General features: G+C 48.5%; 1 protein-coding gene across 1 annotated transcript in view; it reads right to left on the bottom strand.

Moving 5' to 3' along the window:
• The window catches only part of EFCAB6 (EF-hand calcium binding domain 6), a 227,974-nt gene that overhangs the window by 146,111 nt on the left and 54,993 nt on the right, over positions 1–26,870 (bottom strand). Inside the window, 2 exon segments of the mRNA XM_073789209.1 lie at positions 4,282–4,394; positions 8,325–8,461. Of these exon segments, the coding sequence (XP_073645310.1) occupies positions 4,282–4,394; positions 8,325–8,461 (250 nt within the window).

The following is a 26,870-nucleotide window of genomic DNA, read 5'->3' as shown; positions in this document are numbered from 1 at the left end:
GCTCCACTCAAATTAAGCACACTTGTAACTACTCAGCTGCAGTTTAGTCGTCTGGAATTCTATTTCCTACCTCAAAAAAAAGAAGAAAAAGAAAAGAAAAGAGAAGAAAAAAAGTAAGTCTCCCCCGGTGGACCCCCTCTGGCTACATGATAGAATACAAAACCAGCCCTTTAGAACGCAGTCTGGAATTCCGTGGCTTCAGAGGGCCTAGCATTTGAAACATGGGCTCTCAGAGCATAGAAGCTGCGAGAGCCTCACTGAGAGACAAGGGAGCCACGCAGGTATCACTCGGCGAGGCAGGTCTCAGCCCCAGCTTTCTGATGCCTTGGTCCTGCACTTACTCTGCGCTGGGCACTGCTACTCTAATGGGGGCTTAGAGGACACACACAGCACGTCTAGGGAAACCCCTTGGTGCTCCGTAAACAGCACGCCAGGGTGGAGGGCGGAGGCGGGGCCGAGGCGTGAGGCCCGCCCTGGGGGAGCTCACCCCCAGTGCGGGACCTCCTCCGCTGTACCGCTCTAGCTGCTACTGCAGGCTGGCCAACAAACTCGATGAAGCCACGTCCAGCGACTCCGCTCACATCACAGTTAGACCAGCTTTCGCTTTTCTGTGCAGCTGAATAATTCCTGCCGCCTTCCGATTGCCCCAAAATTTCCTCTGAAGGATTCTAGCTGATTTGAAATGGAGTAGAGAGGAAATCCAAAACTTAAGGGGGCAAGTATGTATTTCATAGGTGCAGCAAAAGGGATTCAGCCCCTAATGTCATTTCTCCATGTGCCCAAAGAGATGGTGCTTTTGACAAGCAAGGTCTTGATGGCGTCTTCAGAACAAAAGCAGCAAAAACAGAAATACGCAAAATTCACAGAAAACAAATATTGTCCCATGTATAGAAAAGTCACAGATAATGGGCTGCTGCAAATGAATGGAGACTCCCTTCTTACAGTACTTAATAAAATAAGCAAAAGAAAAAATAATAAAAATTAGTAAAAATAGTAAAAATAAATTTATTTATTAGCAAAGCAAATAAATAAATAAATTTACTAGCATAAACTGAAGCAAGAAGAAACTTAATATGGGCAGCCAGAAAGTTTTGCTTCCAGTTATGGTGGATTTGCTCATATTGAAGCAAACCTCCCAGCAGATAACAATTATAAACTCTAGCCAAAATATAAACAAAAAACTCTCTGAAGGCATTGGAGAGCAAATGACATAAACTGGAGTCAACCCTTGGAAAGATGGAGTTTCCTGTTATTTGGCCTTTTGCCTGAGGACAGGCTTCACCTGGAACCTTACGCTAAGTGGCTAGAGTTTAGATATAAACCCAGGATCTTACTGGTTTTAGGAATCAAAAAAAGAGAATTCAGGACTACCACAGCAGCTAGAAAGTGAGGAGGGAAAGCACAAAAAGAAAGGCATAGCAGAGGATCGCCAAAGCCCGTGAATGAACTCTGCCAAAATCACTGGCTAACCCTGGGGACTACAGATGCGTAGGGCAGAAAACAAGAAGCCCAGCCAAGGCTGGAACAGCAGAAAAGGATCTCGGGTGTTGACCCCTCAGGGAAGACAAAGATTAGCCTTCTACTAAAGTAAACTGGCTACTGAAACAAAAACTTAAATTCTTCAGAGGAATGTAACAGACTCCATAGTCTCTACAATGCAAAATTTACTATATCCAGGATAAATTCCCAAATTACTAGACATAGGCAAAAAAAAAAAAAAAAAAAAAAAACCCACAGGAAACTATGATCCATATTTTTTTAAAAAGGTAATCAATAAAGACCAAATCCTAAAATGACCTAGATGTTGAAATTAGCAGGTAAAAATTTTAAAGCATTTTAAAATTTAGATTTTTTAAATAACAGTGTTTGAGAATATGAAGGAAAATATACTACTAATGAAATGAACAGATAGGTATTCTCAGAATAACAGAAGCTGAGCAACATATCCTGTATTTTCTTTGTTTGTTTGTTTTTTGGCCACACCACATGGCTTGCCTGTGTTTATAGTGTAAGTAAAAGTATGATGTATGACAGCAATATAACAAAGGACAGGAGAGAAGAATTCAGAAAATGCTGTTTGAAGTCTATAATTCATGTGAATTAGTATAATATTATCTGAAGATAGATTCTGATTAGCTAAAGGTATAATGGAATAAAAATGCTCAATCAATCCAAATTCCTTAAAATTACACAAACTCTACAGGAAAAAAGTTGCGGGAAGGGGCTGGTGGATAGAGAAGGAAGGAAAGGAGCGTAACACAAAAAGGCACAGATCCCACCTTGGAAGAAAATGTAATTCAAGGCACAAAATTACTTTACAGAACATTTTAATGAGAACACGAATTCATTAAAACAAGAGCTCAACAGCAAGATGATAAAACAATAAAATGAGAGCGGAAAACAATATAGTAGGCCAAAGGAAACAACATTATAGAAGTAATTAATAAAGTGGACATAGCAAAGAGTAGCATAGACTAAAGTGAAAATCAAATTACAGGTATAGCTAAAAGGGCTAAGATGATCCTTGTGAGTACAAAGGAAAAAGACAAAGAGAATAAAGCACTTCAAGATAATTTAGTCAACAGAGAAAACAAAAACAACTCAACATAAGGGTAGTATGTATCACTGAAGTTAATCTGAAAAGTGGAACAGAAACTTTATTCAAAGATGTACAGGGTTTCCCTGGTGGCGCAGTGGTTGAGAGTCCGCCTGCCGATGCAGGGGACACGGGTTCGTGCCCCGGTCCGGGAGGATCCCACGTGCCACAGAGCGGCTGGGCCCGTGAGCCATGGTCGCTGAGCCTGCGTGTCCGGAGCCTGTGCTCCAAGAGGCCACAACAGTGAGAGGCCCGCGTACCGCAAAAAAAAAAAAAAAAGATGTACAATATTACTAAAAAACAAACAAACAAACGAATCCTTGAAATGAAGAGAGAATTGAATTTTCAGGTTGAAAATATACTGTGTTCTGGAAAATTGATGCAGAAAGCTGAACACCAAGACATTTCCTAGCTAAATTCATTTAGCACCCTGGAGTCAAGTTTTCTCATTTTAAAAAATGGGATAATAATACCCACCTCACAAAACTGTTGAGAGAAATAAAATTAAAACTAAGGTTTAAAAAGTAACTACACAGAGCACAATAAATAGATGTGTTTTAGTGTTATTTTTTATGTGACTTGCTTTGTGTCTTACTGGTCCTATTAAAATATATATACATGCACACATACATACACACACATGCACACACGCACACATGCTTCTTAAAGTCAGATTATTTTACCTGGCTTTGTACCCAATGAAGGATCTAGCAGTACAGGGACTTGCACATGAACTAACAAAATGTTAAGGGATGACAGCATCCTTGCAAGGTCATATTGTCTAGTAATCCCCAAAACTTGGAAGGCTTTGAAAAGTAGAGTCCTGGGGTCTGCTCTAAGCTATCTTGGTTAGTGAAACTGAGCTGAAATCTAAGAATTTGTAATTTTTAAGTTTGCTAGTCAGGCAGATCTGGGAATCATAGAAGGTATTAGTACATACTTGCTGCAATGAATTGCACTGAAACCAGACAGTGACAACCCATCTTGAATGAGCCAGTACACACGTGGTAAACCCCTGAGGCAAGAAACTGCTTGCCTCAAATGACCAAAGGCCTGGAAGGGAGACTCTCCGATTGCATTTTTCATATACCCATCCGCGAGGAGCTGGACTCCTGCTCTCTCCAGAACTGTGCAACTCTGGGCATTATGTTCTAGAGGCTGGGATAAAGAATATCAGTACGAGGAAAGTTTTTCCTTCTCAAGGTTGTATGCCTGCGTGAGCCCAGCCTTACATGTCCGGTATAACCATACCATCTACTCAACTATTTGCCCTTTTGTATCAAGATTGTTCCCATCGTTAAAGGAGTAACATGTTCATTAACAAAAATTTTTGAAAATACAGAAGTAGCAGAAAGAATCAAACACCCACTTATCACTTAAAGACAATCTGTATTTTGGGATTTCTTTCCAATCATTTACTGATATTCCACATACATTTTCCATGTTATGATTAACTTTATGGAAATCATTGCTTGTGGATGCACGTCTTACCATGTCTATAGGCTGTGACTCACTTAACCCTTTTCCTGTTGTTAGGCATTTATGTTATTCTTATAAATAAAGATACCATGACAGTCTTTGTGGATAATGCATTTTCCATATTTGAAAGTGTTTCCTTAGGACAGATTCACAGACGAGGAATTACCACGCCAGAGGATACTGAAATCATACTTTAAAATACTTACCTTGACTTCTCATAGAATATTTAAGGTTCAAGTCATTATTTGTACTGAGGTTCTTCAGAACAACATTATAATCCACTGCAGTATCTTTATCAATGTTGTAGTGTTTTGCAAACCTAAAATAGAACTGTTCATTAGTATTCAGAAATTATGATACAGAGAATCTAAATGAAGCAAGTTTTTTTTACTAAGGTATCCTTTACTCTGGGGTTGGCATTAATTTTAATGTGTGTTTCTAGCTAGAGCTGGAATAAAGAAGTAAACCCTACGAAATGTTACTGTAAGATTTTAAAAAGGCAGATACTCCTGAAACTAACACAATCAACTATACTTCAGTTTGAAAATTAATTAATTAATTAATTAAAAATGCAAATATTTAGGAGGAGATCACTTCACTCTCTCTCTAGATGGCTGTGTACAGATCTGCGTGCAGAGGTACGTCTCAGGACCCGCTAAGGGAACGCCCCCTGCCTGTACCCCGTAGGGTCTTCTCCCTTCTCCGGTGGGGGTGAGGAGCACCCCTGCAGTCAGACAGCAAAAGCAGTTCCCCACTTCCTTTAATAATTGGGGGGAATGGATCTGGGCCATGAGTCAGCATAAAATTTCTATAACCAGAGAAATCTACAGCCGGTGGAGGAGAGAACATAGCCCACCTTCTTGACCAAGAATATCATTTCACAGAGAGAAACTGTGCCCAGGATGGCGTATCGTGTTACAGCAGTCGATGGTGGGAGCGGGGCAGCTTTTCTCGGAGCATTCTAGGCTGTCTATGCATAAAGAGAAATTTTGAAAACACTTAACCAAGGTCTCTCCCTGAAATACACTGAGATACTTTTTTTAAAGTTAAGATAAATACAATGTTTGGATTCTTTTTTCCTCTAAAATGAAATTTCTACTATTCAGACCTGCCACTTGATAAATGGTTTTCTAGATGATCTCTGCATTATTACATTTATAAACAATTGACAGTTTTTAAATGTTTGGTTATATTATCTCCATATGTGTTGGTTTCTATAATTATCTAATTTCACGCTGCTTTCTAAAAATTTAGTAATTATCACTTAAAGTAGTTGTTATTTTTCTGTTTCCAAATTTAACAAAGAGTGATGTCATGTATTCATTTCAACGCATACCTTTTTTTCCACTTTGATGAATCTTGCCTATTGTTCTAGTAAGAAAAATTATCTTGAGATATGATAGCTGCCAGATGTTAATCTTGAAACTCCCTAAATAGCTCCATCTTTCATCCACAGACTCTGTCTGGCAAAAACAAGCTGTAAGCACAAGAATCCAGAAGGCGGCACCTAAAGTGTTCCTTTTTGAGTTGCCGTCCTACAGAAAGTCCCGGCCACTCTGCAGCTCCAGGAGAATGTCAGGATGCCGATAAAAATCTCATCACCAACCTTCCTATTTTTGGTGAAAATTCAGCATCCCTTCAAACTGGTATTGGCTCATAAGAGAATCCTGACCTTTCCTAATGCCCAGCCCACCGCATTCATAATACCTGCTACACAGTCACTGAGAACAGACAGACACAATTCCATGGTAATATTTCCTACAGATAAAATTCAAAAATGAAGCCTCAGTACTTCCCAAGGATGCAGCATCTCAAAAGGCTTTTTTTTAACAAGAATCAAGGCATGGGAGACAGAACCATTCTTAAGACACAGCAACCAAGGCCATTTCCCCAGGGACCTGAAGTGTGGGCAGGAGAACTCACACATGTGCGGACACCCAGGGCAGGACGGTCACATGGGAAAGCTGACTTCAGATGCAAAGGGAATGAGGCCAATTGACCCACAAACCTCTCCAGCATCACCACCCAGAACAGTGCCTTGGGCTTCATTCATCTGCCCAGGCAGCAGGCTGAATTCTAGTGCGTTTGTTCGTTTGTTTCTTTGTTTTTCAAGGTCGCTCATAAATTATTTTACCCGGATTCAAATACTTTGTCCTGCAGGGCAATGGAGAGGAAAGTAGGATGGTGTGAGATGGAAAAGGAAGAACAAAACCCGGCAGGTCTCGGGACACTGGCTAAGTATGGAACTTGGAGATGACCTTCTCCCCCGCTCCTTGCTTCCATAGGCTGCATGGCATTCTGCAGCCTGAAGAGAACTGTTTCTCCAAGAGTAAAGGACACTCGTGGAATCTGTACTATTATGATAGCATCGATGTGAAACGAGCACCTACCGCATGTCAGGTACACTGCAGGCGCAGAATCTTCATGCCAGCCTTGCAAGGTGGGCTCCCCAGTCCCCATTTCTTTAAGAGAGAGCCGAGTCTGAGAGAGGCCCAGGAGCTTCCAGAGGCCCCGCAACTAGGGAGGGCAGACACAGACCTGACCCCAAGCGTGCCTGGCTTCAAAGCCCAGGCCACTCCTACCTCGCTGCACGCCGAAGACTGATATTAAATAGAAAGCTGTTAGATAGAGAAAAGGATTCAAAACTGCATTGTGTTTCCTGCTCAAACACTAAAAAGGCGAAGTTAATACTGAAGCAGCTACTCAAGGAAAGAGTATATTCTTGAGCTTCGATAAGAAAAGCATTACGGCAATTGAAGAAATGTTACTTTTGATCTTCTGCTTTTCTATTCTGAAGGAAAGCAATTCTATTGCGTTAAGTTCCTCAAGCCTTATCATGCAGACAGCATTGTTTTTAAGGCTTAAAAAAATATCTCAAATAAAAATTTGTGGAGTTCTTTACTATTCAATACTTGTGAGATGGGGAAACAGACAGTAACATTTTTTTATAGATTTACTAGGTTGGAAACTAGTGCCAAACACAAGGTTTATTGTCAAATAAAACACTGTTTTGCTTTTTGATTGCTCGTTTTAGAAGAGCGCTGCTTCTGTTCTATAATCGCGTGCACAGAATTATTTAATTTGTTTTGTTTGGATCTTATTCTGGACATTTTCCCAGTCGGAAAGATGTAAAAATTAAAACATCTATTATGTCTTTCATATTCTGAGGTGGGTTATAAGGAGGAAAAAAAAAAAAAGAGGAAGAAAATATTCAAAATACTGGGAAATACCCGTATTTTAAAAGTCTCCTTGTTTTTCAGACCCTGCAGTGCCTGTGAGGTTGGCACATGCCCTCTAGACTTGTTTTTGCTCCAGAAGCAGATTCTTCCACTAACAGAGGCAACGTCGTCTTTATAACACTATGGACGCAACCACAAAGACCCATTTCAGTGGCGATTTATAACTGCGGTGTGATGTGAAACTCTGAGGCTCAGGGTGAAATCATCAGGCTTGGTACTTTTGTTAATGGCCCAGAGGATATTCAGAAAAGTGGGGAAAGGCAGGAGGACGAGGAGTGCCTCTGGGCTGAGCACCTTCCAGTGGCTTCCATTCAATACTCACCTTCCAGTGGCTTCCATTCAATACTCAAGTAGCCACAGAATCCAAGCATTTGGCTTTTCTGAACGATCTGGAGTTTACTGGAGGCTCAAAAAACAGTCTGTGCAGGCTTCCCCACACCGCCCTCGCGTCAGGGGCAGGTGGCGGCTTTCAAACGCCGAGAAGCAGCTAACGGCCCCCTGCTGCAATGCCCACCCCAAACTCAGCAACAAAGTCCTCAAAGGAAAATTAAGCTTCTGTTATTATGTCAGGATGGAGAGCCAATAGGGAGCACATCAACCAACAAATAAATCCTGAAATTTTTCATTCTTCTCTTAACCCCGGGCTTTGAGTAAAAGTCAACTGTGAACTGGAAACCCATGGGGTGGTGGGCGAGGTCCCAGGCAGGCAAAGAGAGACCACTGGTGATGGATGACTTAAATCATCGAGATGCGTTCAAAGCTGCAGGCCAGATGACTCTCACCCGTGGGGACTGGAGGAATTAGAACCGTTAGCTCTCACTTTGGAGAATTCGTGGAGAGCTTCACGAACATGGGAGAAATGCAGATTGAGGACCTCTTTTAAAAACAGTCAAGACAGAGGAGGCAGGAGGGAAGGACACTGCCTGGATCCAGTGAACCCAACAGGTCCCATTTTGAAATGGGCTGAAAGTCCTACTGAGCAATCTCTCCCCATACCTTCGTTTACTTACTTTTTGTATTCATCATCTTTCATCTTCAAACAGAAGGTCTCCAGAACCCTCCTCAGTGCATGTGGTTGGACCAGACCCGTCTTGTTAACATCAATGAGCTTAAGGGCTTTGATAACAGTTTTAATGTTTTTGAAAATCTGTGTATAAAAAGAGATTTAGGAAAAGTCAAAAGATCCAGCGTTAAAAATCAAGATGGTAATAATAAAAGTGAACGTGTTTAAATACTTCTTGTAAAATAAAATGTTTTCAAAGACTCACAGTCGTAGGTATTGCAAAATGATGTATCTATGGAAAAAGGGACACTTTACATTTCTTGAATGTTTTCAAAGCAATTTTCTCTGTCTTAGTAAGTCTTAGTAAGTTTCAGTAAGGTCTTAGTAAGTTTAAAAAAAAAGAACTTTTTCTGATGTAAAGCAGTAAGTCTCATACACAATTCATTGCATTTTAGAGCCATATGAAAAATCTTTTTTGTTAATTGATACTTTAAAACCGTAATTCTGGCATAGCTGGATCTGGACAATTCTTATTTTTCATAGCCACATGCAAATCATTTTTACTAGGAGCTGAAAACTATGAGCGTATATTCCAACCCCTCTGAATTTTTGAAAGATATTACGGAAAAGCTGTACAGCGACCTTTCCCAAATTCAGCAAAGGCATATTTATTGGGCACAGAGACCTGGAAGGCACTTGGTTAGGTCCCGTGGAGACGCGGGGCCGTGCGCCTGCCCTGAGCCACTTCTATGTAAAGGAGAGAAACATCCGCCAGGGCTCACCCGTGCCAAGCGCAGAGCCCTGTGACTGCACTCTCCCGAGCCACACGAAGGACGTACCGTTTCCCCACTTTTAGATAAAACCGAGGGTGGGGGAGGCCATAGGAGTCGCCCGTCATCACCTGGTTAGACGATAATGATGCTGGGGTTCAAACTCAAGTCCACCCCCAAACTGTACCTCCCGCAGAACAGATAAGGCATGTAAATAAATATTCATAGATATTCACCAAGATAGGAACCATGGGAACAAGAGCCAAACACCAGAGACAGACAAGCGAGGAGCTGTGGGTCTTCACACAAGAGAACAACACTTCCAGCAGAGCCACCTGGGAGGCTTCCTGCAGGGGGTGGCATCTGAGCCAGGAGGGGGCCGGGGCAGGGCAAGACAGGAAGGCACTGAGTACAGCTGGGCGTGAAGGGGGTTGTGGATGAAGGGTGATGAATGTCTGGTATGGCCAGATCCTGGAAGGTCTGACTCTGCATCCTGTACTAGATCACATCCAAGTCCAGCCCAGACTCGGAGGGAAATTAGTGCTCCTTAAGGAAGGAGTTTAGGGAAGACTCTAAGATGAACAGGCTTTTTCCTAGTTTCCTCAACACCTCCTCTGACAGGTCCCTACACTGTCTCTGACCTGAAGGAGCTGCCAGCCCCCTCCCAGGGTGGCCGTCTTAGGGATCACGCAGGAGGAAACACTGAGCTGGCCTCTGCCCCAGCTCCTCCTGGCTGGGTCATCTGAGACCCTCCTGCCTCCACCCCCCGGGCCCCCGGGGACGTTAGCCGGCCTCTGACTCAGCTCCTGTCCTCCTCCCGTCCAGAGGTCACCTGCCTGCTCAAACTCACGCCTCGTCACCACTAACTGCCGCTCTCCGAAACGAAGTCCCACATCCAACGCCCCCCGTCTTTCAGCCCGAACCCCAACACCCTTCTGCCCTCCGGGACCCCGCCTGCTGGTCCCTCTCCTCCGCACGCCTCCCCACGGCCCATCTTTACAGTGACCCGGTGCCTGTGTGCTTGACCGCCACCTCCCTCCTCCTGCCTCCCCGGTCTTGGCTAGACCCTAACCCTGGTCAGATCCAACTCACCGCCTCTTCCAAGCGCCTGATGCGGCCGGAGAGGACGGGCCATCGAGCACTCACCTGGGTCCCCTCACTCAAGACCATCAACCCTGCCAGCAGGCGCGCGTGGTGATGCTCGCCTGGGCGGTCCGCTCACCCGCTCCGCTCACCCGCCACCGGGCACCTTTCCCGCCTTCTCCGCTCTCCGCCTCCCTTCCCACCCGGCCTCCTTCCTCTCCGCTGATAACCTTCCTCCTCACTTGCAGAGAAACCAGAAGCAACTGGACGGCAAGGTCCCGTGCTCCCCGACACGCCCAGCCTGTGTGCCTCCAGGCCACCCGGCCACTGGCCTCCGGTCCTGCGCCGGGCCGCCGCCGCTCTTGCGCCCATCAGGAACTGCTTGTGCCCCGCTGTGCCCAGCTCTGAGCTCGTGTCCACGATGACGAACCATCTGAGAGGTGAGCCCTCCCTCCTCACCCCGCCTCGCCCCTGCCCCCAGCCACTCCTTCCTTTTTGCAGAAATCCCCCCTCGAAAGCTGTCTGTGCGCCCTGTCTCCAGCCTATCTCCCCACACACCCAATCAGTTCTGTCCGCACCGCTGCACAGAAACTATGACCTTGTCAGGGCGACCTTGCCAGGCCCAGCGGCTCCTGGGTGCCCATCTTGCTGTCTCTGCAGCACCTCCTCCCAGCTCACCGCCCCTTCTTCCTGGACGTAGGCCTCCCCCCCGGCTTCGACACTCCCGCCTCGGGTTCTCCTCGGCTTTCTGGCTCGGGCTTGGCCTGGTCCCTGCCGGTCCCTCCTCATCTCCCGGCCTCTGAGCTCTGGGCACCTGCGGACTCGGGCCTCGGGTCTCCTGGCTTGTCTAAGCACACTCCGTCCCGGGCGGCCCAGGCCTGCAGCCTTAATGAGCAGCTGAGGCCTCTCAGTGTCTGTCTCCAGCCCTGGCTCCTTCTCGGAGCCCCAGTCAGGACGTCCAGCTCTAGAGGCCAGCAGACGCCCAGCTCCGCCCCGTCCCACCGTGGCCGGGCCTTCCTGCCAGATTCTTCACTCACATCCCACGTCCGGGCCAGCCCGAGAGCCCAGCGGCCCTAGCTTCAGAACGTTTCCAGAACCCAGCCCAGTCTCTCCGCCTCACACCCTACTGCCTGGGCTGGTGCGACGGCTTCCCACTTGGGCCCCCAGTGTCCGCGCCCGACCCCACAGCTGAGGTTCCAACAGCAGCCAGGGTTCTGTGTAGCTAAGGCTGAGCACGCCCTCCAGTCGCTCTCGTCCCCTCCAGGTCAAAGGCCAGAGCCCCACAGACCGGCTCCTGCCGGCTCTCCATCCCCCCAGTCGCCCGCTGGCTCACTGCCTTCGGGCCACGAAACGGTCTCTCTGCTTCTCGTGGGTGCCAGCCAGGCACCTCCTGCCTCAAGGCCTTTGCATTTGCTGTTCCTTCTGTCTGGAAACTTCTTCCCCAGACGCCCACTGGCTCTGCCCTCACTTCCCGCAGGTCTTGGCCCAGATGTCATCTGATCCAAAAGGCCTTTCCTGATCCCACCCGCAGCACGCATCTGCAGGGTACTTCTCACCAACGAACTTCATGCTCGTCTTTACTGTCTGTCTCTCCCTCTGGCAAGTGTGCTCCCTGAGAGCGGGGCTCTGTTCACTGCTTCACGCCAGGGTCTAGAACAGCCTCTGGCAGAGTGTACATGCTCAGTAAGCATGTGCTTGAGTAAATGAATGAGTGAATCCATCTTCTTTTCACCTGCCTGGAAAAAAGCCACACTCTGAGGAAGCCTTGTTATATGTTGACGAACACACACCTCCTCGGGGCCTACCCTGAATGTAACAATGATTACATTCAATGTAATAAAGATTACAATAATATGGTAATTGAACAAATGTGAACTGGATGTTTGCAAGGCCCTGTGCTGAACCGTATACACATCTCCCACTCCCACCGACTAGAGAGCATTGGCTGAAACGAGCTTAATATTCAAAACCAGGAAGACCAAGCAAGGAAGAGCCGGGAGAGCATGAGCTGGAGCGAAACCGCTCGTGCACGTCCACCCTCAGCTCCACCACTTTGTCTAAAAGCACAGGGCCCCAGCCACAGAGAGCGCTTGTGCCCGTGGCCAAAAAAAACCCCTCGGTACCTCGTCTGCTGCCAAACCCTGATTCACCTCTTCTGGGAGCACATGAGGCGATGCGCTTTTTTAAAACCCAAAGTAACCCAGATGGACCCAGCGTGGAAAGCAGGGAAGCAGCAAATCTGGCACAGAGCTCACACCCACCAGAGGTATGTCTCCAAGTTTCTTATCATTTGTCAGACTGAAGTTTGGCAAGATCTAGATGGAGCTGCAGATGGTGAGGCTTATCAGAGGCACCAGAGTTAGGGCCGTGGTGTGAAGACTTGTCCTCCCCGTGACGGTGACGGTGACGGGAAAGAAGAAAAACACAAAGGAGTAAAAGGACCTGCCCCTGCCTCGCCCCGCTTCCCTCTCCCTTGAAAAGGGAGAAGAGGTGGGAGAGGAAACGCAGAGAGAGAAATCGGGATGGTGTGGGCAGCATCCGGCTCCTCTCTGGGCCAGCCCCACGTCTGCCATTTGGCTCCAACTGGGACACGTGTGCGTTTAGAGCCACCGGCTCTGAGCCTCCTGTTCCTTCCACCCCAGCCCCAGCTCTCACCCAGCAAGGCCCTGGGCTCCAGCCACACTGAGCTCCCTCGCTTCCCAAGCCCTCCGGGGTCTCTGCACCACGCCCAGAGCCCTGGACGATCTGACCCCCCCACCTCCTGACCTCACCCGCCAAGTCCCCCGGCCCTTTCCTGCTCCAGCCACACAGGCCTCCCTGCGCGTTCTCACACACACCGGGCGCGCTCAGCCATCAAGGCTTCTGCACGTCTGGCTCCCTCCGCTGGACGGCTCCCTGAGGCCCTCATTCAGGTCTCGGTCATGTGCCACCTGCCCCAGAGGCCTTCCCGATGACCTGCGCAAAAACGCATCCTCGTCCCTTTTCTCCTTCGCGTTCACCCACACCTGCACATTGCATATTTCTGTGTCTGTTTATTGTCTTTCTTCTTCCATTGAAATGTAAACGCCACGCAAGGGGATTTGGTTTCATTTGCTGCTGTATCCTTAGGCTCACAACGGTCCCTGGACAGAGTGGATGCTCATAAATATTTGCACAGTGAGTTTACAGCCGTGTTGCTGCCCAAACGCCTTCCCGTCCGCTCCGGGGCAGGAGCTGGCGCCGTCTCTCCTGCTCTTCTGACTGCACTTCCATCCCGACACTGGCCCCCTGACCTCCATCTTGACATTTTGGTGAATTCCTGCCTGAAAGTGGTACCCAGCTCCTCCCCTGCAGGAGGGGACCTCCCTACTCCCTGCCTGGCCTCTGCTCTCCAGGAGCTCCATCCCCCTTCACTTCCCCACTGCTTCTCGGGAGGAGGGCTCAGAGAGGGCCAAATCCACGGAGAGAGGAGAAATGCTGTACAGCTCACGGGAGGAAAGGGGCCTCCTCCCAAATCCAGCTTCTCAGAAAGGAAAGCGTGGTCTTGCCCTGTGAGGGCCCAGAGACCAGCTTGAGAAAGGTGCTCTCCTGGCCGGGCTCCAGCGCCTGTGGTGGCCGAGCTCCCTTTCCTGCGTTCCAGGTGATGCAAACTCCTGCCTGCTGCCTGTTTTTATATGCCTGCAAGCTGAGAATGGCTTTTACATTTTTAAACGGTTGAAAAAAATCAAAAGAAGGATATTTTGTGACGCCTGAAAGTTATCTGAGTTTCAAATTTCAGGATCCAAAAGTAAATTTTATTGGCGCCCAGCCACGCCCCGTTCATTTATGTAAATGAGTTGCCTCGGGCTGTTTCCCCTACAGGGGCAGAGCTGAGTAGTCAGACTGAGCAGTCTGGCGGGCCAAAATACAAATATTTACCATATTCACAGAAAAAGTTCACAACCCCTGTTCCACTCCCTCCCATGCAACCCCAGATATCTGAGTGGGTGCTAGGTGTCAGGCAGCTTCAGGTGCACAAACACAGAAGCAATGAGGATTTAAAAAGAAAACCAAACAATAGCTAATTATGACGTTAAGGCTCGAGAGCCAGGAAATGGCCTGAGGCCCTCTGAAGACCTGCCCTCAAGTCTTCTCTTCCCCGCCACCTGCCCCAGACCCAGGCTCTGAGCCCTGCGCCAGGCTTAGGAGTGCACTGCCCTTCCCAGCCCCCTGCTAGACCCCCCAGCTCCCTGCTCCCCAGGCCCCCACAGCCCCCAGGCTCCCCCTGCAGCACTACAGACCCTGCAAGAAGGGCAGCATCTGACCCTCTTCTTGTCCTCAGAGCCCCCATATGGAGAGATGACTGAGCCCTGGGGATGATTCAGAACCAAGCAATCTAGGCAAGCGAACCACAGTGAAGATGCATTAAAAGGTTCGCTTCTTCCGTCTGGACAGCAGGGCTAGGAAAAAGCAGGCTACAAAGCCTAAAAGTTCTGAAGTATGGCTACATAAACCAGGACTCGCTCACCTAACATTTCAAGAAAGGAAAAAAAGCCCCGTTTCACACAGGAGTACAAAAGGAGGAAGTGATTACTGAAAAGGAAGTGATAGGAGCAAAATTAAAGTAAAACTTTCCCCAAAAGATTTAGATGAATTCATGGAGGGCAGACTCACAAGTGTTACTACATGGAGCAGAGAATATCTGTCCTGAAGAGTAAAGCCAGGGAGGGAGTAGGGAACAGAAACCTCCTCCAGATACAGAAAACTACAGGAAGTACCCCGGGCTGCCATCGTTTGGGTAACCTTGGAACAGTGACCTGACTCTTCCTAACTTCAGTTTCCTCGTCTGTTAAATGGGAAAGAAGAAGGGCACTGTATCAGCGTGTGCAGGTAAAATGAGCTCACGTGGACTTCCCTGGCAGCGCAGTGGTTAAGAATCCGCCTGCCAATGCAGGGAACACTGGTTCAGTCCTTGGTCTGGGAAGATCCCACATGCCGCGGAGCAACTAAGCCCATGCGCCACAACTACTGAGCCTGCGCTCTAGAGCCCGCGAGCCATAACTACTGAGCCGGCATGCCACAACTACTGAAGCCCGTACGCCTAGAGCCCGTGCTCCGCAACAAGAGAAGCCACCGCAATGAGAAGCCCACGCACCGCAACGAAGAGTAGCCCCCGCTCGCCACAACTAGAGAAAGCCCGCGTGCAGCAATGAAGACCCAACGCAGCCAAAAGTAAAATATAAATAAATAAATAAAGTTATAAGAAAGAAAGAAAGAAAGAAAAATGGGTAGATACAGAATTTCATCAAAATTTATTAAAAAAAAAAAAAAGAAATGAGCTCATGTGTGCAGGTACCTCCCAGGGAACATACTCAATAGATGGTGGTCTGATAGGAACTGCTGATCAGGACCAAAGGCTGAGGACAAAGATATAAATAGCCAGATAGCCACACACACATGCTGGAGAACAGTAACTGGCAGAACCACCACTAATCCCCCACACCAGCCAGCGCCTCTACCTCTTCCAGAAAGTCTTGAGTGGACAGGAGTCCAGGGCCAAGAACAGGGCCTGGATCAACGAATAAGTGTTAAGTGGACGAATGTATGGATGATGGAAGGATGGATGGATGGATGGATGGATGGGTGGATGGGTGGATGGGTGGGTGGATGGATAGACAGACGGATGATGGATGGACAAATGGACAGAAGGAAGGATGGATGGATGGGTAATAGATGGATGGACAGATGGAGGGATAGATGGATGTATGCATGCATGGATAAGTGATAGATGGATGAACGGATGAACAGATGGATGGATGGGTGATTGATTGCAGCATTCATGGGGAAGAAGCTTTGGTGAGCCAATGAAATCCTTGTACAGACAGGACTGGTGCCTGCAGAACGGCAGATAGGCATGTCATTTCTGTGGACACAGTGATCTGCTCTACACCTTCCTGGGGGAAGAAACTGAGAATTGAACAAAAATAGCAGAGCAGGAGGGGAAGATTAGAGTGGTCTACATGCCTATTGTTGGCATGGACAGGACACGTGAATTTTCCATGAGTTAAGTGGAGAACAAGAAAGGTAGAAGGCTAACAACGAAGTATCAGAAAGAGAAATTAAGGAAACAACGCAACTTACTATCACATCAAAAAGAATAAAATACCTAGGAATAAACCTATCTCAGGAGGCAAAAGACCTGTACTCCAAAAACTATAAGACACTGATGAAAGAAATTGAAGATGACACAAAAAGATGGAAAGATATACCATGTTCTTGGATTGGAAGAAGCAATATTGTTAAAATGACCATACTACCCAAGGCAATCTACAGATTCAATGCAATCCCTATCAAAATACCAATGGCATTTTTCACAGAACTAGAACAAATAATTTTAAAATTTGTATGGAAACACAAATGACCCTCAAACAGCCTTGAGAAAGAAGAACAGAACTGGAGGAATCATACTCCCTGACTTCAGACTATACTACAAAGCTACAGTAATCAAAACAGTATGGTACTGACACAAAAACAGACTGAGAGATCAATGGAACAGGAGACAGAGCCCTGAAATAAACCCACACACTTATGGTCAATCTATGACAAAAGAGGCAAGAATATACAGTGGAGAAAAGACTGTCTCTTCAATAAGTGGTGCTGGGAAAACTGGACAGTTACATTTAAAAGAATGAAATTAGAACATTCTCTAACACCATATACAAAAATAAACTCAAAATAGATTAAAGACCTAAATGTAAGACTGGATGCTATAAAACTCCTTGAGGAACTCATAGGCAGAACACTCACTGACATAAATTGCAGCAATATTTTTTGGATCCATCTCCTAAAGCAAAGGAAATAAAAGCAAAAATAAACAATTGGGACCTAATTAAACTTAAAAGCTTTTGCACAGCAAAGGAAACCATCAACAAAACAAAAAGACAACCTACTGAATGGGAGAAAATATTTGCAAATGATATGACTGATAAGGGATTAATATCCAACATACATAAACAGCTCATACAGCTCAACATCAAAAAAACAAACAACCCGATTAAAAAATGGGCAGAAGAATTGAGTAGGCATTTTTCCAAAGAGGAAATGCAGATGGCCAACAGGCACATAAAAAGATGCTCAACATCGCTAATCAGCAGGGAAATGCAAATCAAACCCACAATGAGAAATCACCTCACACCTGTCAGAATGGCTATCATCAAAAAGAACACAAATAAAAAATGTTGGTGAGGATGTGGAGAAAAGTGAACTCTCCCATTGTTGGTGGGAATGTAAATTGGTGCAGCCACTGTGGAAAACAGTATGGAGGTTTCTCAAAAAAAAGAAAAAAAAGAAAAGAAATAGAACTACCATATGACGCAGTAATTCCATTCCTTGGTATATAACCCCAAAAAACCAAAAACACTAATTTGAAAAGATACACGCACCCCAGTGTTCATAGCAGCATTATTTATAATTGCCAAGATATGGGAGGAACCTAAGTATCCATCAACAGATGAGTGGCTAAAGAAGGTGTGGTATATACAATATATACAATGGAATACTACTCAGCCATTAAAAAGAACGAAATTTTGCCATCTGCAGCAACATGGATGGATTTGGAGGGCATTATGCTAAGTGAAATAAGTCAAATAGAGAAAGACAAATACTGTACAATATCGCTTACAGATGCAATCTAAAAAATACAGCAAACTTGTGAATATAGCAAAGAAGAAGCGGACTCACAGATACAGAGAACAAACTAGTGGTTACCAGCGGGGAGAGGGGAGGGGCAACACAGGGATAGGGAAGTGGGAGGTACAAACTACTGGGTGTAAGAGAGGCTCAAGGACATATTGTACGACACAGGAAAATAGCCAATATTTTGTAATAACTGTAAATGGAAAGTAACCTTTAAAACCTGTATTAAAAGTTTTTTTCAAAAGAAAAAGAAAGGCAAAAGGCTTGAGATGTCCTGCTCCCAGGGCTGCTTCTCAAGTGAGGGGACAACACACAGCATGAGAAGGCGAGGTGGACCACCGGCAGGAGGGCTGAGGAGGTGCAGGGGGATTAGGCCAGAGCTGCTCGTCACCAGAAAACCACCGAGTTCAGAGGCCGCCAAAGCACTGTCCTAGTAACTCCCCATGTGCCCCATGAGAGCAGCCTTTACCTGCTCCCCACAGAGCACACCAGTGAAGGGGGAAGGAGGCCAGCTCCCCTTCCTCAGCCCTCATCACGGATCCCACGAACCGGGGAGGAAGGAAGCAGAAGGAGAGAAAGAGTCGCCAACGAGCCGGCAGCCCCCCTGGCCCTCCCCCTCCCCCCGGGGCCCGTGGAGCTGGAAGGAGGGAGGAGCGGCCAGCTGAGCTGCATCTGAGCTCCGGGTTTAAAACTGGACTAGGTTACGCTGGGCTTGTTCTACCTGAACGTGACCAGAGAGCCGTGGGATCTGCTAAGACAGCCTTCGGGGACGAGGAAGGCAGATGCGCCCACGCCCGCGTAAGAAGCAAAGAATCAAACTGCCTCATGTTTGTACCCCACTGAGTTCAGATGGTTCAATAAACTGCTAACAGTGGATGTGATTCTTACTCTATAGTTCTTTGTTTAAAATTCTTTTTATAGCACTGGGAGCTCCAGGAAGGAAAGCTGTGAACCCAAATAAATATGACCACCCAGACTTGAAAGGAGGTGAGAAAAGGCCTAAGGTTTCCTCCCTGGAGCCCAGAATTCCCCCTCTCCAGGCCTGGCTCTGGTGGGGCCCCTCCCGGGGGAAGGCAAACCTTCCTCGGGCCAGAGGGCAACCTGCACCATGCTATCCAAATTAGCTCCCGATGCGCTGTTTTCTGTTCCCTCCTCACCTGGAGCCACCTTCCTCACCTGGTTTCTAGCAGCAGGGGGTCGGGGACGGCAGCCCACCCGCCTGCCTGCGGACTGAGACGCAGGGGAGGGGGCCTCTGGCCACCCCTCTGTCTTGGCTCCGCAGCAGAACGCAGGGTTCGGCAGCCACTGCTGTCAGTCTGGCACCTTTCTGTCACCACGACTAAACTCATTTTAAATTTAAGGAGTACATTTTAAAAACTGAAGCCAAGAAAAAGGATTTCTCTTACAATAAACACATCAATGCTCATTTTCCTTATTATTCTACTTTTGGTTATTTCGTATAAAATCTTTAATTAAAGTTTTTCTTTGAAATTGTCATTATCAACCCAGAAGAAAGGAAGGGGGAGAAAAAGAACAACACAGCTGTGCAGATATGAAGCGCTATTCAGGACTAAATGAACTGGAACGGAGTAAGTAGCCTGACTGCTACGTTCTTGGTTTTGGCTCTGTAGTCTCAACAGCAGTCTAACTTGTCACTTTATATCGATTCCATCTGTTTACACTCTGCAGAGTATTGGCTTCCTACCGTGAACATTTCCTATTTACCAGCTGGTAGAGATGGTCCAAACCAGATAGGGAAAAATGAGACTACATTCAGAACCTCATAAACACAAACTTTCAATCTGGGGACGCCGTGTGGAAGGAGCGGAGCTGGCGCTGCTCCCCTTTCACAAAGGGGCTGACTTCCGCTCCCGGCTCCGGTGCTGACCCCCCAGGCCGACGAGTAGGCCTTGAAGCATTGAACAGATGCAAACCCTGCCTTTACCACAGACTGAATAAGCTCACATAAAAAGACATCTAACGGAGACCCACGAAAACAGAGGAACAGGGAGCAGACTAAAAAAGAGCTACGGCAACCTAAAAGTCAGAGTTGCTATGACAGCAAAATCCAAAAATCTGATTTGGGGTTTCCTTGCAGCCACAGTGAAAAGGGAAACTTCCTGTTCTATACACCACAGGCTACAGGTACCTCCCCCTACATTTGACTTTCATTTTCAAAATGCCCACCTGCCACAAGTAGCTTAAAGTCGGCTAATAAGAAATTCTAGCTACTCACTGAACTTCAGACACAGCTATGAAAATAGGCCCCAAGTCTAAATACCGAGGGCTTTATAAAGGCTGCCAAATCAAGGAGAAATGTTTCCCATCTCTCCTTCTTTCTAACCGAGCCCACATTCAGAGGATGGAAGCTCCTCCGCAGGCACCACAGGCCAAGAATACTGAGGCCCCTGTCACCCCGACCCCTGACCACTCATAGAACAGAGCTGCACACCAGGAGGGGCCCGCCGATCCCCTCCCAGGAACTCCATGGCATCCCTCACACAGCAGAGGCGCTCAGCAAATGCAGGCTGATGGTGATGGTGAGGGGCTGACTACTTCCAGGGCCTGGGGACAGGTATCCCGGATTCCAGCTGCTCTCCCATCAGGTGCGTCCATTACTCTGCCGACACTGTCTCCTAAATTCCTCCTGTCTCGTGTCATCATCCCCCATCAGAAGCCTTCAATGCACTGCCACCATTAGCACCACCCTTTGCCCCACGCTTTAGGGTTAACGCCTCCACCTTCTTCTCCAGCCTGCATTTCAAAATGGCTCTGTCCTGGGGCTTCCCTGGTGGCGCAGTGGTTGAGAGTCCGCCTGCCGATGCAGGGGACGCGGGTTCGTGCCCCGGTCCGGGAAGATCCCACATGCCGCGGAGCGGCTGGGCCCCTGAGCCATGGCCGCTGAGCCTGCGCGTCCGGAGCCTGTGCTCCGCAACGGGAGAGGCCACAACAGTGAAAGGCCCGCATACCACAAAACAAAACAAACAAAATGGCTCTGTCCTCTGTTCCATCTTGCCTTGAGAAGCAGAACTCCTCACAGAAGCGTCACAGAGTTGGTGTCCCCGCCCCGGCCACATCTCCACTGCCTTCAGCTCCGCATCCTGTCCTTCCGCCAGGCTGCAATCCTGAAAGCTGTCCCAAGTCCCACCCTCTGCCCCGTCCTCAGCACGCACTGACAGCCCAGCCACGGTCCAAGTCAAGCTCCAGTCTCACCTTTCTCGTCCAGCTTTTCCTGGCTACTCCAATCACTGTGAGCCTTTCCTGCAGAGCCTTATTTACTCATCCTGTAAATACTTACTGAGCTCACATTAGGTGCCCAACATGTTCCGTTTGAAAACATAGGATCTGTTTAAGGCACTAAAGTTCCAACAGTGAGCAGGACAGATAAGGTGCCCACTCCCAGGGAACGTATTTCCTAGTAATGAACAAGTAAACAAACAAAACCTCAGGATGTTCTAAGTGCTGAGGAATTTTAGACAGTGTAGTCCAAAGAATTTCCAGGGGGGAGACCTCTCATGCTAAGTGCCAAAAGCCAGGTTTTTGTCTGACGTTTATTCAGCAGGTGACCAGAAGCCACAGGGCATCTTAACCAACGGGGTCTGATGAGATCTGACTCATGTTTTGAACAGATAGCTCTGATGTCATGTGAAACGGAGACTGTAAGACGCAAGAACAGGAACAGGAAGGGCAGTCCAGGGGTTACTGACAGTGCACATGGTGGAGACCCAGTGGCAGTGGGGATGCAGAGAGGTGGATGCGCTCAGGATACGGCACAGGATGCAGCCAACAGGACTTGCCGGTGGACTGGACTGGGGAGAGGGGCCGGTAAGGGAAAGATGGGAATCAAGGCTAATCCTGTTTCTGCTTGAATGACGGAGGGAGGTCCGGAGAGGAAGGCTTCTCGGGGTGTGGCAAGGAGGGCCAGCAGCAGCCCTGGTTTGGTCTGTGGACAGTGGTGAGTCTGGGGTCGAAGATGGAGATAGAAACATGGGCGCCATCAGCACACAGGCCTCTTCGTAGCTTTAAATCGTAAATGACCACGTACTACCATTTAATCTCCCACACAACAGCTCATTTGTCATATCTCCCCCAAATGTGAACTCCTAATTTTTTGAGTAACTTCTACGGGCCCTGCACTATGGTAAGTTCATTTTATATTTATTCTCATAAATAATCTCAACAATATTGGAAAAATCTTGCAATATTGCTTCCCCATTTCACAGCTGAGAAAAAAGTTTCCAGAGAGACTGGTTTGCTCAGGGTCACTCAGTGAGTGTCCCAGTTCAGATGCATACTCAGCCTGCGGAGTCCACGGGCTTCAGCCTCCCCCACTCCACCATCCCGTCCCCCCACTCCACCATCCCGCCCCCCACTCCACCATCCCGTCACCCCGACTCCACCATCCCGTCCCCCCACTCCACCATCCCGTCCCTCCAACTCCACCATCCCATCCCCCCACTCCACCATCCCATCCCCCCCACGCCACCATCCCGTCCCCCCCACGCCACCATCCCGTCCCCCCCACTCTACCATCCCGTCCCCCCACTCCACCATCCCGTCCCTCCAACTCCACCATCCCGTCCCTCCAACTCCACCATCCCGTCCCCCCCACTCCACCATCCCGTCCCCCCACTCCACCATCCCGTCCCCCCAACTCCACCATCCCGTCCCCCCACTCCACCATTCCGTCCCCCCCACTCCACCATCCCGTCCCCCCCACGCCACCACCCCGTCCACCCCACGCCACCATCCCGTCCCCTCAACTCCACCATCCCGTCCCCCCACTCCACCATCCCGTCCCTCCAACTCCACCATCCCGTCCCCCAAACTCCACCATCCCGTCCCCCCACTCCACCATCCCGTCCCCCCCACTCCACCATCCCGTCCCCCCACTCCACCATCCCGTCCCCCCAACTCCACCATCACGTCCCCCACTCCACCATCCCATCCCCCACCCCACCATCCCGTCCCCCCACTCCACCATCCCGTCCCCCCCACGCCACCACCCCGTCCACCCCACGCCACCATCCCGTCCCCTCAACTCCACCATCCCGTCCCCCCACTCCACCATCCCGTCCCTCCAACTCCACCATCCCGTCCCCCCAACTCCACCATCCCGTCCCCCCACTCCACCATCCCGTCCCCCCCACTCCACCATCCCGTCCCCCCACTCCACCATCCCGTCCCCCCAACTCCACCATCCCGTCCCCCACTCCACCATCCCATCCCCCACCCCACCATCCCGTCCCCCCACTCCACCATCCCATCCCCCCACTCCACCATGCCGTCACCCCCACGCCACCATCCCGCCCCCCACACCACCATCCTGTCCCCCCACTCCACCAGCCTGTCCCCATGACACCGCACTGTTTTAAACACTCAACCCTGCAATCTCACGTGTACTATTGACTTGCCACATGCAAGAAGATTTTTTTTTTAAGAGAAACTTAGTCTGAAATGATATAAATTCTGACATAACAAAACCTTTGCTTTAGTTTCCTGATGAAGCCTTCAGTAAATTACTAATAGAGCAACCAAAAATAGGTCCTGGGGTAGAAGCATTTTCAATATCATTTCTTTATAAAATGGCAGCCGATTATTTTGTTTTGTGAAATTCTCTGGATCTAGTGTGAGCACGACTCTTCATTTAGCTGCACACAGACACAGGAATAAGAGCTGTGACATTATTAATCACTATACTCAGCTATGATTGATAGTCTTTTCTGCAGAGGAAGAAGCGCCTCAGATACAATCTGTCCCAACAGCTCTGCGATATGCTAATATTTTCTGCAGACGAAAGAGAAGTTGTGTTCAAATACCTGCTATAATAGGTAATTAATACCAAGTGCACCAGAGGAGAGATGATAAAAGTGGGATTAGGAGAATATTACGAATTAACCAAAAGCTTGTATGTTTTAGTAAATGGCCTCATTTTGAGTTTGACACGGTCTTTTTATTAGGCAAACAGACTGTATTCTGATACATTCGTTTGTGCTAATGTGCTGTTCTAATGTTAAGGTATGTTTATGAAATGGTTGTGATCCTAACAACTGTTTCTTATCCCTCAAGCAATAATTTTTTAAATTTATTTTTAAGAAAATTCACCTATTTAAGAAAACGGATATACCCATCACTTGTGTCTTCACTTTTGTGAAGCTATGACCGACCAAGCAAGCAGCTTAGTGCCTCTGATTATTTACTAATTGCTTCTGAAATGACCAAGGCTGCATCTACACAACTCCAAGGCACCAGGGTAATCCCATAACGACTTGTGTCACTTGGTGTCCAACAGACACACTAGTCACGGCTGACTGGGCAGACCAGGTATTCTGACAGCACAGCTCCCAGGCTAAAAAGAGCAGCCCTGATTGGGGCAGTGATGTGTGGTACGAGAGCAAACAGCCTGGGGCTTTGGGTGGGTTTGTTTATTTTCCTTTTTTTAATGTCTTTAACTGAACTGCACATTCTTGAATTCTAGTCCTCAATTTAAAACGGTTTTTTTTTTTGCATGTTGGAGGAGGAGACTAGTCATGACACTTCTAAACACACACTGTGTTCTGATATGTCAGAATAGCTTCCTGTGTCTCGGCAATTCTCCGGACATGGCTTACAATGAGCATCTCCTCACCTCCAGAGGCAGGATGAGATCCTCTTCCTTTGTTAGCCTCTTCTTTTACTTCCACCTCACCCTCATGTGGGGAGTTGACAAAAGATAAAACAGAGTAAAAAGACCCAAACTTTGTTAACCTGGAAACACATGGAAGCTGTGCTTTAGGTCCTTTTTTCCTGGCAGACTCCTCACCTGAAGCATGTGGAGAACCTAAGTCTTGGGCCTTGGAAGGTGCTGTGGCTCCAGGACAGGGCTGGGGCCCTGCGGGACAGGCAGAAGCATAAGCGTCTGAGGAGTTGGGAAGAAGCATGGGAGGGCAAGATGCCAGAGGTGGAAAAGGAAAGAGAATTCCCAAATCTGAAGTAGATGCTACACGGACAAAGAGATGACCCTGTGGCTAGAAGACAACCTCCACTCATTCATACGGCTTCCGTGAGCAGAGATGCTTCTCTGCGATGCGCGGGTCCACCTCCAGGCACAACAAAGAGTCATATTTGGTGCAGGCAGCCGCCTTTCCTAAGGGGTCCTCCCAGAGGCAGGGTGGCCTGAGGTTAAGAGCCAGGACCCTGGAGCTAGCAGCCGAGGCGGGGACTGCAGCTCCTCTGCCCCCCAGCTGTGCACACTTGGCCCAACTGCTCAGCCTCTGTTCTAGTTTCCCTCCATATCAAGGTGGGATAACAAGGGCACCTGCCTAAACTGAAAACATACACACAGTAAAGCACTTAGAACAGCTCCTAGTAAGTGCTCACTCCATGCTAACTCTCGTTATTATCAGAGATGGCAAAATCCAAAAAATTACATCAGTGTCCGAAGGATTAAGGCCCAGCCAGCCGGGGGTTCTTTCGCTGCGAGGCTGAAGCAGACACTGTTGGTCGCTTTCTCCAAATCCACTGACCTCTAACCCCTTCTCTTTCTAACGAAACCCTCCATTTTCCATTTGGTTCAGATAGCCACCCCCTGGGTGGCCCCGTGCCTAAGGGGAGGGGGCCTAGCCACCACACCAAGGAGTGACCAGGGTTGGTCCAGGCTGCCTGCAGCGGCCAATGCCACCGCCAGTGACTGGTTTGGGTGGGGACAAAATCCTGGCCTGTGAGTCACAGGAAGAAGTTTCCCCGTGTTTATAGAGTCATAGCGGAAGAAACAGCTGCTGGAAAAAATCCGACATCGCGGCATCTGCGTGTCGAGCCTGGAATGCTGGCCACCTCCCGGTGACCGGAGGAGATGCGAGTGAGCAGACCCTGACATGCCCTCCCTCCGGACTTCTCAGACGAGATGAGACGTTCCTTATTATCTCAGCCCAGTTGGGGGCCTCTGCTTGTCTCAGGGTAGGACGACCAGACACCTCGGTGGCTGACGGGGCACCACCTGGTGGCGGGTAAAGCTACCACAGGAAGGGTTTCAGGAGCGCCTGACAGGGAGGACCACCCTCGCTGATGGGTAGAGGAAGGGACGAGTATTTATTGAGCACCTGCTGTATGCAAGGGCGTCACTTACATTATTCTCATTCATTCTTGTGATCACTCTGACGGGTAAGTGCTGTTGTCTTGCCTCCAGAGACGAGGAAAGTCAAAGCAGTGGGAGACCTGCCCACGGCCCGTGGGCCGCTGCAGAGGTGAGACTTCAGGCCAGGTGCGCCTCCTTCCCACTAACTCCCTCTGCCTCCCAGGAGATTAAGAGAGCAAGGAACCTGAAGACCAGAGAACTCAAGGGCAGCCAAGGAGACGCCCCGTAGAAGGCACAGAAGAGGAGCCAGAGGAAAGCACAGTCCTCTTTGTGAACAAGGAAAAGCCGGGGCCGAGAGGATGAGGGCAAGGGAGCTGCGCACCAGACTCAGAGCACCCACTGGGTGGAATCCGAGTGCAGGTTAAAGCAGGAACCAGGACCAGCGGGAGCCTGAGACGACACCCTGAGGACCACCTGGGGCCCCACGGCCGCAGATAGCAGGCTCTTCACGTGAAGCCACAGGTCACAGTCACCAAAGGACGGAGAGATGGGCCCCGGAGACCACCCAGTCTGCCTTCCTCTCGACTGACGGAGAAAACGAGACTCAGGAAGCCCACGGTTTCGACTGAACAAGGAGCATGAATGTGAACACGTGCTGGAAGGTCTAAGTGCACATGAATTAGGGCGAGGCTGAGGAGCCAGCCACCAGACCAAGCTCACTGCAGAAGAAAACAATTAGGAAACCCAAGCCCCGGGGTTCGGGCAGTTTGGGGTGCCAACTGCTAACTACTTGTTGGTTTAGGAAGGCTAGACCACACACACATTCAGCTAAGTCTGGCTCCCAAAATTCAGAGAGCCATTTGCATGCATTCTTGGCTCCAATAAGCCACGTGGACTTATATTTAAAACAAAAGAATTAGCATCTTTCATTCCCAAACTGTGTAGATCACCCAGCAATGACAATGTATGTCTGAAGACAGCCATCTTTTACTGA

The sequence above is a fragment of the Tursiops truncatus genome, chromosome 11 (genome assembly GCF_011762595.2).
Source record: "Tursiops truncatus isolate mTurTru1 chromosome 11, mTurTru1.mat.Y, whole genome shotgun sequence".
Lineage (NCBI taxonomy): Eukaryota > Metazoa > Chordata > Mammalia > Artiodactyla > Delphinidae > Tursiops > Tursiops truncatus.
The sequence above is the reverse complement of the archived record's forward strand: the minus strand, read 5'-3'. Positions and strand labels throughout refer to the sequence as shown.